The 16,172-nt window shown below is 38.6% G+C and overlaps 1 protein-coding gene across 37 annotated transcripts in view; it reads left to right on the top strand.

Moving 5' to 3' along the window:
• Positions 1-1,773: 1,773 nt before the first annotated feature.
• Positions 1,774-16,172, top strand: part of ABI3BP (ABI family member 3 binding protein) — a 272,400-nt gene continuing 258,001 nt past the window's right edge. For all 37 annotated transcript variants that reach the window (XR_014244699.1, XR_014244700.1, XR_014244701.1 and 34 more), the window contains exon 1: positions 1,774-1,972. Coding sequence is in view for 34 of the 37 variants with exons in the window: in XM_082392047.1 (XP_082248173.1) it covers positions 1,894-1,972 (79 nt within the window). In the remaining 3 variants the exon portion in view is untranslated. The remainder of the gene's footprint in view (positions 1,973-16,172) is intronic.

The following is a 16,172-nucleotide window of genomic DNA, read 5'->3' as shown; positions in this document are numbered from 1 at the left end:
GCTGGATGAATGTCTAAACTGGGGGTTTGAGAGAGCTGCCTATTCAAGTAAAAAATTAGAGACGAAAAAGACCTGTTAAATAACCCAATCCCCTCGTAGCCAGTGCCAGAGCATTCCTGTGCTGGAAGCTTAGCCGGGGCCAGCTCTAAATGACTTTAACGATGTGCCTTCTCACGCTTTATTTGGAAGACGGGGCCATCTCTTCAGTGTGTCTTTTTTTCTTTTAGTAAGTTTTTTGACTAGAATTTCATTGGACCACCATTATTCCATTTCCCTTTTACTGTTTTGGTTCAGCTACAGCAACCTCATGAAATAAGCTATTTTCAAAGAGTTGATTTAAATGTACTGACAACATTTAAAGTGCTTTATTAACCCAGTCATTCCAGCAATGCCTGTATTTGGGGTCATGTGATGTAGCGGGAGAGAGGATACACATGGCCTTTGGAGGTAGATGTACCTGGGTTAGAATCGTAGTTCTGCTTAATTGGGGGATTTATTATTGTCATTATTTTTGTTGTTTTCATTGACTATCATTTATGATATGCTTCCTGTGTGCCAGGCACCATGGTAAGTACTGTCCAAAAGTCCTGCTAGCAAGTTTGTGAAATTGGTACTGTCATCTCTATTTTTCAATTTAAAGTGTAGTAATGAAGAGTGGAAGCTCTGGGGTTAAACTGTCTGATTAAAATGCCAGGTCTGTTACTTACTAGCACCGTGACCTTGGGCCTTTCATTTAACCTCCCTATGCCCAGTTTCTCTGTATAGTGGGGGTGATGGCAATGTCTGTCTCCTAGGTTATTTTAAGGAATACATATGAATAGATGTGAATTGATCAGATCAGTGCCTGGCGTGGAGCAAGCCCTTAAATGTAACCAGTGTTGATGAGATATAGACGGAGAATTTTGTTCAAAGGCACATAGCATCCAAGTTTATACCCAGCCAATTCTACTCCAAAGCCCATCCAAATCATTAACCATTAGAATACACTGCCTTGGTCAGGACTCTTAACCTCTCTGAGGCTGTTTTTTCTCACTGGTGAAAGAGAGATAACACAAGATCTCCTGTGTGGTCACTGTGAGGATTAAAATGCAATAATGTAGGTAAAGACACTATTACAGAGCCTGTCCCAGAGCTGGGGATCAATTAGTGATAGTGATTTCTCTATATCTCCACATCTATAGAATATCCATATGTATTGGGTTGGCCAAAAGTTTGTGCGCGTTTTCCTGTAACATCAGTCGGGGAAAACCCAAACGAACATTTTGGCCAACCCAATATATATCTGTGTGTATGTCTATGAATGCATGCATGTGTATTATATATAATGAATAGCTGTGTAGCCAATGACTTACTCTTAAAAGTTTCTCATGATATTGGAACTTCAAAATGGTTCAAAGTGAATTTTTATGAGCTTACTCCCCTTTGAAAGAAGAATGGGATTGGTTTACCAGATAATTAAAAACAGTTTCCTTCCTAATAAAGTTTCATTTTATATTTTTAACGTTCCAATGGTTTTAAAGATGTCTTTTCTGGATTTTTAAAAAGAGTTCATCACATGCTTCAAAACTGCCCAAATACTTTTTCTTTCATAAATATTGTTTGACCATAATTTCAAGTTTTATATCATAGAGGGAAGAGAAGAGACAGACAGTTACAACCTAGCAGGAAATGTGATGATATGTTTTTGCTGCTGTGCGTTTTTTTTTTTTTTTTTTGATGTGTGTGTGGGAAAGGGTGTGATGTCATTTTGTCTCCACCCCCTGTGAGTAAGCCCACAGCACAGCTAAGTGCAGCCGCCCTCCTCTGTCACCGAGAGACAGTCCACTTAAATGCAGCTCCAGGGTTGCGAGACTCCCACCAGCATCACTCCCCGTGTGAGGTGGCAAATGCAACATGCTCTCCAGCTTGGGGTGTCTACTTCTCTGTGGAAGTATTGCACTAGCCCTGGGAAATGCACAGAAATTGCCAAAAGGCAAGTAGCTCTGATGTTTTGTGTTTTCAAAATAATGTTTAAAAGATACTAGTTTTTAAATGTTGGTATTAAATGTGATCTGCTTTGCCAGATGGGGGGGGAATAGAGTTCTTCTCGGAGAGTCAAAATTCAAATGTGTGGAGAAGTAGCTTAAACTTTTGCTTCCCCACGCCCCCCTCTATTTACTTTTCAGTTGGATCTCTTTATTGCAAAAGATGAAAACCAACTTCTTATTAGATTTAGCAGATGTTCACAGTAGCTTGAATGGTATAGCTTCAACTACAGCATTTGTATATTGAATTGTTTTGTATAGATGGGTATTATATAGTCTGCTGAAAAGACTTGTTTGGTGTTTTTATCCCCCTCCTCAGAGACGAAATCAGTGCTAGCTGAAGGTTTAAAAGAAGCTAATTTGAAACCTAGAATCTTTTGTGTAAACCTCACACATACCTGTTAGCTTGGAGGCTGAAGGACTCTAGGCAGGGCACACCAACAAAGAACGGTCATGTGCTGATATATAGACACTTCTCTCTGGTGGAATTTGGAAGAGGGTTTGATCTGCTGGACATGACACTCCCCCTTTTCCTGGCTAAATTGCTCTCATTTTAGTGTTGGTATTTTGTTTACAAATGTCATCAGAAGAAAATGAAAATGTCTTAACTTAGACTCTAAAAACAATCTCTTGAGCCCATCAGCACCAAAACAAGAGCTCACCTCTCTCCTATCTTTGAACACAAATGTTGCATGTATTTTTTTGCTCCTTTGCAGAGGCGCTTTTCTAAGCCAACTTCAGGTCTGTGAAGGCTTTTTATGGTTGCAGACTGCTGTAGTCAGCAGGATTAGGAAAAACAGGCTGGAATTTTCATACAGTTATGATGGAAAATATCAGAGGCAATGCAGAGCCATGGGCTTGTCAAAACCCTGCTGTGCATAGAGTCGGAAAGAAAGATTGTTCAGGTCAGAATATCCAAAGATCCTGCTAGGTCCTCCCTCCGGGTAGTTTGCTCCAAGATCATCTTGTCCCAAGTGAAAACCATTCTCTCTTCAGTGTGTTCAGTGAAACTTGAATCCAGAGTGTGAAGGCTGAAGGGTTTGGCTAGTTGATATTTCACATGATGATATAAAAAGCAATAAAAATGGCTGAGTAAACCTTTTCAACTCTAAGATAACTCTGCAAAATAAAATAAAATAAAATAAAAATATACACTATTAGATCTTTCTCTTCTATCAAGCATTCTATTTCTTGATCATAGTAAAAGTGTTTAAATAAATCAGTCATGAGCCACAAGCATTCAGAGTTAACTGTTCCTACTGCTACAATATTTAACAAGGACCCACCATCTGAGAAAAGTCTGGAGTTTTTCTCAGGCTTAATACCTACAAATGTTTTTATTTTACCTTGTATTTACTGTGTAGGGATGATAGCCATAATTTTGTGACTGCAGACTGATGCAAATTCCAAATGTTTTAATTATCATGTTGCAATCACTAGATGCAAATCTCATGACACAATTTTCCTTTATTTGTTATGGTAAAAAAAAAATTGTCAAAAACAGCCACAAAACTTTTGTCTTGCTCATTGCACTTTAATCTGAAGTATTTTCATCCGGGTTTCTTTTGTAACTTAAAAAAATATCCATAGGTTCAGTAATTTGAAAAAAAAAACCTATCAAATTAATATAATTATAAAATAAATGACAAGTCTCCTTGTCTCTAATGCTATGTTTTTTCTTTATCATTGAAGCTACCGAGGGACTTTCTTTTAGCTGAAGTTGCCTTTTTTCAAACTGCATTCCAGGAATAGGTATACTGTCCTCAAAAGGGGTTTGGGGCAGACATCTTCTTCCCATCAATTACTTGGGGAGCATTCATGCTTTTTTCTGTTCTGGGGTGGGGTCACAACAGACTTTAGAACTTGACAGGTTCTGAAAATTTCTCGGTAAAGAAAACTGTCCCACCTTTTTAACCCATTGTTTCCCAAACTCGTTTGACTAAGAGTCCTTTTTCTAGTGGAATAGCTATTATATCTTGCCAGGGGCTTATTTTTCACATTTGGGAAAATACTGAGATAAATAAGAAAAAAAAGAGATAAAAGGTTTTTTCTTTTCTTTTTCCTTCCTACTTTAGAGTTAGTTAAATATCATTTGTCATTTAAGAAGAGTATAGAATTTTGGAGCTAGGAAGGACGTTAGTGATCACCTAGGCTAGGGTTTCCCAGATCTTTGGATTTATGGACCCATAAAAATACATATTCTTTTTAATATCAGGGTCCCATTATAGAGGACATACTTGAATTACGCCATGTGAGAATGTTCAAAGGAGGGAAACCCCCATTGCTCATAAAAGCTAACCATTTTAACAGATTTATAAAACAAATGAATTGATACAAATAAGTCCATTGTTTTATTTTTCTCATTTTACCACAGACTGATGAAAACTTCATCACAGGTCAATATTTGGGAACCATTGACCAGTATAACCATTTATTTTACAAATGGAGGCACCCAAATGCAGGGAGATTTAGTAACTTTCCCACATTGATGACAGAACCAGGACTGGATCCCAGGTTCCTGACTGGATATCTGTGTTCTGCCCTGTTCTGACCCAAATCTTAGGAGTTAAGTTCTGTAGTGTACATATGAATGCTGTCCTTCCCTTGAATAAAAGGTTTCTTGTAAAGATTTTAAACATTATCCTAATCTTCACATTTTCCCTAGAACCTGTCTGCTGCGTGTGTGTGTGTGTGGGGGGGGGCGTATAGTTGATAAATATAAATACAGCTGACTATAGGGAAAAGAAATTATTTTTTAAATAAGAAATCACTTCTTACGTGTCTTATGCATACTTAAATACATAACCACATACTTTGTTATAGAAAATAAGGTACTGCAAGAGTCTTTGTTACTTTTTAAAAGCTTAGAATAAAGTTTGAGAATATTATTAATGGACCTCTTCTCCTCCCTACCCCTTGATGACTATGTTCTTTGGCAAATCATTTACCTTTGCTAAGCCTCAGTTTTCTTATCTGTAAAATGGGAATAATGATAACTGTCTTACAGTATTTTAGGAGTAAATGAGGTAAGAGTCACAAAACTTTTAGTAAAGGGTCTGACGTATAACAGGTATTCAAAAATAATGTTTATTGGGTTGCAGAAAAGTAGATCAATACCGAAAAAAATATGCACACCAAATAATATGTGATCTTGTGTCCAGACTATCTGACAAACCTCTGGGAGGGTAGCAAATGAGGTGGCATGTTCTTGGTGAAAGGTGGGGCAAGGGAGTTGTGTTGCTCTGCAGGACAATGAGAGAAGGACTCTACTGTTTTCCAGCCCGAACTTCCTCAACCCAATGTTTGACTGTCAAGTTCAAACACTGCTTTTGTCTATGGAAAGCTGCACCTTTGCCCTAGGATCAGCTTTTCTGTGGGGACTGATAAAGCCTCACAGATCCTCCAGGAGAGATCCTCTTGAACTTGTTTTTCAGGAGGAGAATTAGACCATAATACACAGGCCCTGAAGAAGAATTCCCACATTGTTTTATACCCTTGAAAGCCCCTGTGCTCCAGATACCCCTAGGATTCTTTATTCTTGGCACCACAGAACTTTTTTTTTTTCCTGGCATACAGGCAGAAATAAAAACCACAGAAAACAATATGTATGTAGTGAAGGGAGCCAAAAAAAAAAAGCATATAATGGGACATGAGAGGCTTGACACACCTCTGCAGAAACTCCTGTGTTTGGAAAATTGCAGTCAGTTAGAAGGTAAAGGCTACTATTTCTAGCCAGCTCTATCAGTCCTCCTGATGTAGGTGTGAGGAAAACCAGAGAGGAGCATCTCCGATACAAGTGTGATCAGATGGCCCGAGGGAATGAGGCTCTTGGCTGTGACTCTTGGCTAGTGCAGAGGGAGGAGGCAGCTGGCTTTTGGCCTCAGGTTGTTACCTGACAGGGTAGAAATCTCTGACTCCAAGGAGAAAAAAAATCGCAGGGCAGATCATGTTAATAAAAGTAACTCTCATAGCTATCAATAACTCATCACTATTATTATAGATAACATTATTTGAGCTCATATTGTTTGTGGTAATTTAGGGCTAAATATTTTTAATGTGGAAAACTAACTAAATGCTCGAAGTTCCCCTATAAAGCAGGTATTTTATTAACTCTCAATTTACAGAGGATAAAATTGTACCTCAAAGTGTTTGCCCAAAGTCATCCAGCCAGCAAGTGGCAAAAGACCATACCTTTAATTTCTATGTAATATCAGTTCCTTGCTCTACATAAAGATATGTTAATTTGTTCAAGTAACAAACTGTATTCCATGTATATGCAGAGCACTGAGGCTGGGAAGACAAGGCTTGATACCTGTCTTCCTGACCAGTTGACGGAGAAGACAGGGTTGTAAAGGAATAATTACATTAGAGTAAGAACATCCTCTGATTTGGCTGAAGCACAAAGAACTTTGAGAACAATCAGAAAGGACCCAATCCAGACTAGAGGGGTCAAAAATTATGTGGGGATAAGGCACCCAAGTAGGAGCCTGGAAGACAAACATACACTGGGGCAAGGAGGAGAGTAGTGGAAGGGCCTTCCCGACAGGGGTAGCTGCATGGCCAGAGCCCAGGCCACTTCCAGGGGCCAGAGCTCAGCAGGTGTTAAAGTACCCAGAGGGAAAGCCAAGACTGAGTCCACACTGGATGTGACTGTGTCTTCCTTGTCTCTAACTGTCTTGACTCCCCAAGATTGATTACAAAGCAGAAGTAGCAGATTGTCTTTGGAGAAGAGGGCTCATGTCTTACTCTAAATTTTCCCAGCCACTCACCTGGAGTCGAGCTCTCACTCTCCTCGGAGCGCTACCAACCTCACTTTGACAAAACAAGAATGTGTCACTCCAGTGACCCAGTCCCTTTCTCCAGAGGGTGGTTAATACCTGTAAAGAGCCAGGGAGGGTCTTTTCCATCTTAGAACAAGGAGTTTGGGGGAAGAATAGTGGGGAGGGCAAAGAACCCTGATGGGTGGATTTCTGCTTTTATTTGAGTAGTATACATTTACATATTGGTGGGACTGTATTAAAGAGTACATTAGGAAAAAATGGTTCCACTGCTAAAAGAAAACAAACAAGTCTGAAAACCACAGGGGAATTATATTAGCATTTTCTACAGCTCTAGTTTCTTGGCAGTTGTATAGATTTATTTGTCTATTCAAGCACTGTCTACTAGGTAAAACTGAATGAGATCCAGCCCCTGTGATAAAAGAAACTTGTATTAGGAATGTAAAAATTGATCAAATATAGTTTTTGGATGCTAAGACTATCATGTTTAGAACCCAGTGCTTAAAAATAAGGTGTCTCTGTGCTAATTACACGTTCACTAGTTTAGTTTAGTCTTATAGACTGCTATATCAGGCTGAGATACTAAATATTAAGGAATTTTAGTCTCTATCTCTCGCTCTCAAAAGTTAATGAGGCAGGGGCTTCTCTGGTGGTGCAGTGGTTAAGAATCCGCCTGCCAGTGCAGGGGACATGGGTTCGAGTCCTGGTCCAGGAAGATCCCACATGCTGTGGAACAACTAAGCCCGTGCACCACAACTACTGAGCCTGCATGCCACAACTACTGAAGCCCGTGTGCCTAGAGGCTGTGCTCCGCAACAAGAGAAGCCACCTCAATGAGAAGCCTGCGCACCTCAACAGAGTAGCTCCCGCTCACTGCAACTAGAGAAAGCCCGCGTGCAGCAACAAAGACCCAACGCAGCCAAAAATAAATAAATAAATAAATACATTTATTAAAAGAAAAAGTTAATGAGGCACAGGGTAGCACTTGAGAATAGACGAATTCATTGATACTGTATTATAGAAAAGACAGTTAAAATGTTTTTATAGGTTAGTGTGTGTTGACAGAATATTTCTTTAAGACAAAAATGAGGTGTCTAATGAAGGGAGGGGCATTAAGCAAATGTGACCAACTATTCTATCTGGGTCACCATCCTCAGAATGATTTCCCTTTTACCTGATTCCTGATTGCCATTTATAAAAGCAGGTATAAAAGCAAGGGAGAATATGGAAAGTAAATAGATGAACTTAATAAAAGTGATCTAAAAATAAATGTAAAATTAAAAAATTAATAGGATAATCTAATGTGAGACATTACTAGAGTAGTAAAATAAAAATATAAAAATAAATAGTATCAGCCAAAGAATGAACACGCTAAAAAAAGAAAAACAATGGTTTAAATATGTACATTCTGTTAAAATAACATTTAAAGACTATGACAACAACCGTATTACTAAGTATCAGGCATGCTGTTTAATGCTAAGTGTTTACATACATTGTCTCATTTTATCCTTACACCTATGGAATATATATTATTATCCCCATTTCACAGATGAGGAACTAAGCCTAAAGAATATGTTATCGTCTACTGCATGATAAATTACTACAAAATTAGCAGCTTAAAACATCACACATTTTTTGTTTCACTGTTTCTGTGGGTTAGGAGTCTGCGTCTGGCTTAGTTGGGTCGTCCCCTTCATGGTCTTTCACAAGGCTGCAACAGAGGTGTTAGCCAGGTTCAGGTCTCATCTGAAGTCTCAACTGGGAAAGGATCACCTTTCAAGTTCTTGTGGCTATTGGTAGAGTTCAGTTCCCTGAGGATCATTGGTTTAAGGGCCTCATTTCTGTACTGGCTGTTGGCCAGAGGTCACCTCTTTTCTTTGCCACATGGGCTTCTCTATTATGGCCTCTTGCTTCATCAAGGTGTACAAGCCCAGATGCGTCTGCAGGCAAGACGGAAATTACAATACAGCCTAATCATGGAAGTGGCAACCCATCACCTTTGCCATATTCTATTGGATAGAAGCAACTTCCAGGTCCTGTCACACAAGAGGATTACCCAATAATGGGAGATGGGGATTATTGGGGGTTATCTTAGAGTCTACCCACCACAAAACGGCCAATGGCTGCTTGAAGTCACACAGCTAGTAAATGATATAGTGGAACTATGAATACAGGAAATCTAACTCCAGAAAAATATACTGGTTTGGGCATTAACACCCCATCTACTTCTCACAGAGTTCAGCCTTTAGTGGCAGATGCCCAGCAGGCAAACTAACCAATTTGTGTGCCTCCATGGTTGGAGTTGTTGTAGGAAATCCCTGAGAATTGAGATAAATATCTTACTACTACAAAGACTCAAGGTATATATTCAGCGCTCAATGTGGACCCTATTTTCTGTATATAAAAGGCCAGTCAATGCCTAGATTCCTCAAGTGTGGTCAATCCCATGTAAAGCAGTATGCAAAGTAAATGCCCCCAAAATAGAAACTTTTCTTTCCTTGTAAGACTCAGCTGCCATCATCTCTTAAAAAGAGAAAACGTAAGACAAAATGAAAGTTCTCTTTGACAAAATGTACAAATATTAAGCAATTAACACCTATGAAGTTGATGATACAGTCCCCATAAAATATGTTTCTGAAATATCACTGAGTGGCTCTTCCAGTATATGGAGGAGTTGCTGTAAGATCGAATTAAATTTTTGTTTGGAGGATGAAAGTATACTTCTAGCAGTGGATGTGATGGAGACAACTGGTTAAACTAAAGGAGCTTCTTTCAGATCCTTTTTGGTATGAATACAACAACAATTCTTCCATATGCCCTAGAAATCAAAACACAAAATTTAGGTTGTACACAAAATATATTCTTAATGTGACACCCAGAACCTTGTAGAATGTTAATACTAGAATACCCTGTCGAGTATTTTCTATAGAGAATAACCCACAGTCTCTTCTTGTGTTGGGATGTCCCAAAGGCCTTGGAGGTACATGGTGAGAAGGGTAAACTTCAAGGTCTCAGGCTACTTTGTAAAAGTTCTGTGGACAGCAAGACTGAATCAGGACTTACCCCACTGCTCATAATTTTCGCTTGGGTTCCCCACCAAGAACATTCCACAGTGAGATTTTTATAGTGTGTTGTAGGTTTCCGTGATCTAACCAAACCCTGACTTATATTCCCAGTGATTTTGGTAGAAATTTGGGAGCCTTAAAGCTAGTCTGAGGTTTTTAGGCCTTCTCAGTGTAGCAGGCTGTGAAGTCAACTAACATCCCTCCCTGTGGAATTCTGGAAAGGAGATAGGAGATGTGATGCCTTCATAGAAGTTTCATTATTGCTCTCCAACCAAGGACTATACATCTAAAGCCATACACTAGAAAATCAGACCAAATCGACCCAGTCCAAGCACCTTCTGGTCAGATTAGAAATTAATTTTAGAGAAAATTGAGGTCTAATTTAAGCTTCACCTATGATATAGCAACTCAATGTTTACTTTAAAAATAAGTTAACTATGAGTATAAATACTATAACATCTATCCTCAGCAGTTGTAACCCATGCATTAGAATAACAAAGTTTTCAAAAATATCAGTACTGTTCTGGTCCTCTACTCAGTTATGATTTAATTGGTCTGGGATGGGAGAGTTTAAAAATTCCTCAGGTGATTTTAATGTGGCCAGAGTTGAGGACCACTGATCTACAGGTTTTGAAAATTTGCATGTGTAAGTGCTTGATAAATATTTCTGGATGAGTGCAGGGTAAAATTTAAAAGTTGCAAGTGAATTATTTTATTATTTAAGTTTTAAAACAAACTTAAAGGTGATTTTTCTTTTGTGCTACTTTGTTCCTGGATTTTGAAGCATTATTTGGAAGCATTTTAAACTTCCTTCTCAGGCCAAATAAAATATGAAAATGTTTAAAATTGAGATTAACATTTGTTTTTGGTGTTAGAACATAAGTTCAAATGTCTACTTTTACAAAATCTCAGAGGTTAGATCTGAGAAGCTATGGCTGATTGTGTTTTTCAGGACTGGACTTACATTTGCTTATTCTGTCATTCAATTAACTTTAAAAAAACCATCACATTAAGATTATTGGTACACACACACACACACACACACACACACACACACACACACAGTAGAATATTACTCAGCCATAAAAAAAGAATGGCATTTTGCCATTTGCAGCAACATGGATGGACCTGGAAGACATTATGCTAAGTGAAATAAGTCATACAGAGAAAGGCAAATACTATATGATATCACTTATATGTGGAATCTAAAAAATATAACAAACTAGTGGATATAACGAGAAAGAAGCAGACTCACAGATATGGAGAACAAACTAGTGGTTACCAGTGGTGGGGGAGTGACATACTTAAATATTTAAATATTTTTATTTAAAAAATAAAATTAACTTAAAAAAGAAATACAATTTAAAAAGAAAATAATTTTTAAATCATCATATTAGGATTATAAGGATGATTTAGACATTTCCTGCTTTCAGGAGTTTGAAATTAGTTCTATTTAAAACTAATACACGTTGGCCACACAAAGCTCATTTTCTTAAAATCTGCAGGGGTTAAGCTATTCCATTGTGTTGTCATGCACTAGCTTTAAGTGATACCTATGTACATAAAGAAGAAAAAATGAATTTATGTAATATGTTAAGAACAAGCACCCTATGATCCCAGTCAATGCAAAATACGAGTTGAGAAAACATTGAATAAATTTCCCCCATTCCAAAGGTCCGGGTTATGTGAATTGCCTTTGGAAATTGTTCCTTTAATTGTGCATGTTACCATATACATTCCAGCCCATCTTCTTTGTGCTTTACGTTAAGGGTAATTTATGAGCGCGTAGGATGATTTATAATCTGAAATATCTTTGAAGTGTATTCTGCTGTGTCTCCAATAAAATGAAAGATCTCTCTGAGTGGAGAATGAACCCCTGATAGGACGAAGCTGGGGGTACATTGCTTCCAAGATGCCAAAGTGGAGTTTCAGATTTCCTTCCTCCTTTAATGCCATCCTTTGATTTTTCCAATCTGTTAGCTGATAAGAAAACATTCTGGTTTTCCAAGGACCCTGCTGAGAGTCTGCTGTGCACACGTGTGTGGGCATGCGAGTCTTAACAGGCCTTCCTTCTCTGAGAGCAGCAGATTCTCTCATTGAAGGAGGGGATTGGGGTGACTGCCAAAGTCATGCTGGCAGAGAACTCTGGAATTCAGTGCTGTTACAGATATGCCGGTGAGGGATTCAGGACAGAGTTTCCTTCTCCTTTCACGTTCCCAGATGGAGTTAAAGCATCTCTATCCAGTAAGTTTGGGATCATGTATCAGATGATCTGAAGAAGGGCCCCTCCCTTCCTCTCTTGGCTCATCCTCTTTAAATACCCCAACGATCCTGCTGTCACAGAATAATTCTCTAATTACTCATGCTTTTACTAGAATTAGAAGGAAAGTGATGCTGGCCATGTTCTGCCATTGAGGTTTACCCTAAACTGTAGTTTTGTTATGAATTGGGAGGATAAATATTGGGAAATAGCAATAGGGGCTAGTGGGTAAAGTATTGGAGTCAGTGTGAGCCTGGCAAGTGACCTGATCTCTCTGAACATCAGATCTGCTTCCCTGAAAAAAGGGAATAATAAAAATACCAGTTCTCTTTTTAGCTTCCACTAATAAATAATAATACTAGGGTGACTTTAATGGTTTTTGGTAGTAATTTTCTTAACCTAAGTAAGAGGAGATGTGGAAGGCCAGACACAATTTTGAAAACTCTTCACCTGCCCTGGCAGCTAAAGAAGGATCTGGACACTCTTGTCTTCTGGACGTTTCCTGAGAAGAGGCGGAGCTAAAAGAATGCTCTGTTGCTGCAAGTCAGAGTCTCATGTGTCTGGGCCTGTGGGGTGTCAGCCTCACAGTGACCCAGGGCCTGAAGACGGGAGCCACGGCGCTGTGGGTTTTTAAACACAATTCTTGCCACCAGAAGCTCCTGTTCCCCTGGCCAACTCTCCCGCAGGGGTTTGGAAGCTTTTGCTCAGAGAAGATTTACGTTTTATTGTGGAAGAACTAGGAGCACAAATCATGGTCCTTGGTCATTTTTTCCTCCACATACGCTTGGGATGTGGTTCTGTGTGATTTGACTTTCTCCTGGATGCCTGGTCTGTTGGTCAGCTCTCAGGTACTCGGTTGGTCTGATGAGATGACTGATCAGTCCCCTAATGAGACTCTTTTGTTTTTTCTCTGTCCTCCCTCTTTTTGTTCGTAATCCTTCTTTCCCTTCAGTCTCCTTCTCTCTCTCTTTCCTTTTGAATTCCCTCCTTTCCTCTTTCCCTCTTCTCTCAACACCATGAGTCCTCAGAACATTCTCCTGGCTTCCACCCCTAACCTCTGCCACTGGCCACTTTGGCCCTAGGCCTCACCTCACAGTTGACTCTTCATCTGTTTGGATTCAGCAGGAATCAGCCCTTTGGAAGACAATGCACACTTTGTATTTTTTTTCAAGGCAGGAATGGGTGTTTCTATGTCATGCTAAACGTTCCACTTGATTGAAAATATCATGGTTTCCTGATCATTTATCTTGGCATCAGCAAGCCTGCAAAAAGCACAAATTTACATTAATTTGATAAGCTCTGTGCATACCAGATGAGACAAACCATACTGTATATTAACACCATAGTTCATTCTTAAATGGTTTTGAATATGGCATAAGTTAGTATGTCCCATGAATTATGGCAATAACATATGCATGATAAATGCCAGATATCATAGTGTTATTTTGTAAGGTCACTTTTTTATTTGTTCCTGGATTTTTGTTCCAGGGTAGCTGTTGGTGTTTGATATTTTCAAGAACTTGCAGAGAACTTTGCCTTTTCCAGTGGCTCGAGTTGGCTCTTAAGTTCGAATGCCATGTTTCTCTTCATTTGATTTGTAGCCAACGTTTCCATGAAACTGAGTTTCTGTGTCAACTGTCCCCATGAAATGTGATCCTCTAATTTGCAACTGGATCACAGTTGTGGCATTTCATATACATATACATATATATATATATATATATATATATATATATATATATATATAATTACATTTCCAGATACAGGTTTATGTGCTTACACATGTATGTGCCATGCTGCATTGTTGTATTTGTTCTCCTTGTAATACAAATCAAAAACATAAATATGAAATAGATGAAAGTCCTAGAATGGATTAAATTTGGTGTGACTCACCATTGATTTTTGATGGATTAACACACTGGTATTAGTGTGGTTTAGAGTTTTGTTCTTATGCAGAACAACCTAGTTGTAAAACTCTTTATAAACAGCCTTTCACTAGAGCAAGTGATTGTTTTTACTATCCTATTTGGGGAACAGTAACTCAAATTTAAAATATTGATATTACAACTGAATCACCAGAATAACTAATAAAAAATATCCTTGAATCACTTAAAGAAGTAACAGTACTTCATATCTAGGTTAGTCAAAATTCTTTCTCCACATACACTTGGCAAGAAGTCCCACTTTCACAATTTTTCACCAATGTGTCAGTGCTTTCTCAAATACTTTCAGGTGCCTTTCTCAGCTGTTTACAAAGAACACCATTCAGTTTTAGGAGACCCTAGATTTGTTAGCTGAATTGCATTATATAACACTTATTCTTCACCGGCCATTCAATCCAAGCATCTGTTTTCACTTATGTCAGAAAATTAAGACAACAAGTATTTACTGTAGTGTTTTCCAAAGTCATCATAACCCATGGCTCACATGTCATCTGTAAGGTTTTTCTGGTGTCCCAGAAACATCCATTTCAAACATTCCTTTTCATGGCCAGAGGTTCATAGGCCACAAAGGAACCACAGATGTTAACACTAAATAAACTTCCTGTAAGTTATGTTATCAAATAATTTAAATGACATGAAAAGATAAACATTAGCTGAGTCAAGATCCTTTTAAGGATGTCTCTTTCTAGGGACTTTCTTATTTTGTGAGACTGCTTGTTTGTTTCTTTAAACAAACAACATGGAGAAACATGTACCTCCATTTATCTGCTTTTTTTCTAAGGTCTCTCCCATCTACCCTTCTTCCTTTATGGTACTTGCAGCCTACATCCATCCACAAGGCCTGGTTGTAGAAGATATTTAGATGGGAATAGGAAAAGGAACCCATGAGTTTTGTTTCATTGAGATACAGCTGTTTAACAAACCTGGAGATGATCATTCTCAAACTATACTGAGGAGCAAGGAATCACTGAGTGCAGTGGTCCTTAAGCTTGAGCAAGCATCAGAATCATCTTGTTAACATTCAGCGTGCTGCGCCCCATCCCTAGAGTTTCTGATTCAAGACCTGAGGTGGGGTGGTCCAGAGAATTTACATTTCTCACAAGTTCCCAGGTGATGCTGGTGCTGCTGGTCCTGGGGCCATGTTTTGCAAACCACCGACTTAGTGAATCTGTTAAGTATGCAGAGCTCTACCTCCCCCAACCCCGCCCTTCGCTCCCTCTAACCTTACTATAGTCACACCAGATTCCAATTTAGTAGGTCTGATCATCTGCATGTTAAACACTGTCACTGATGATTCTGATGAGATTAACTGTGTATGGAGAAATACACAGTTATAGAAACTGATCTGTTTATATAATCAGTACCAAGCACTGGGGCACTAATTCAAAGAAAGTGGCTGAGAGGAAATTAGCTAACTTACTATAATTCTATAAATTTGGAGAACCTGTGCTTTTCACTTGTTCATTATATGATACATGACTGTAGAAAATGTTCAGCTTCAGACAGCGAGAGCTCTAGTTCTTGTGATGAACTTCTGTCTGGCTTTATACTTAGAAACCATATTTTTGCATCGCTAGCTGAAGCATGAGCAGCATTCATCATTAACTAACCTTGTTTGGTGGTGAGTAATGTTTAACTCTGGAAGGTTTGGGTGACATTATGAGATATTAGTGAGTCATTCTGTTTGTGTATATGTATATTAAAGTTAATGCCTAATATTAGCCTGAAGCATCTGTTAAGTGTAACCCAAACTCAAGATAGCCCACTGTAAAGTATGAATAGTTTACTTTACCAGGTCAATTAAGAAAAATACCACTGTGAAACAAAAGGTGAATTTGGTACTTCACATGAAAGTCCTCTGTTATTTTGACTTACATAGACTTGATAACTAGCCAGTCTTTCAGCTAATACTGGGCATCAGCCTTTTGTTGAACATTAGCTGTGACATTTATATTTGGCAGCCAGTTGAAAACATTGCGTATGTTGCTTGCAAGTTAGAGTTCTTTTTCTTAGCTCCAGGAGTCCATAAAAGTCTTCCAGTTGTATGTAAAATAGCACATTTGTGGTTATGTACATTTTGGGGGTGGGGCACAGCTGGTCTT

This window comes from Balaenoptera borealis (assembly GCF_965194805.1).
Source record: "Balaenoptera borealis genome assembly, chromosome: 5".
NCBI lineage: Eukaryota > Metazoa > Chordata > Mammalia > Artiodactyla > Balaenopteridae > Balaenoptera > Balaenoptera borealis.
This window is presented reverse-complemented; position numbering and strand designations above follow the sequence as displayed.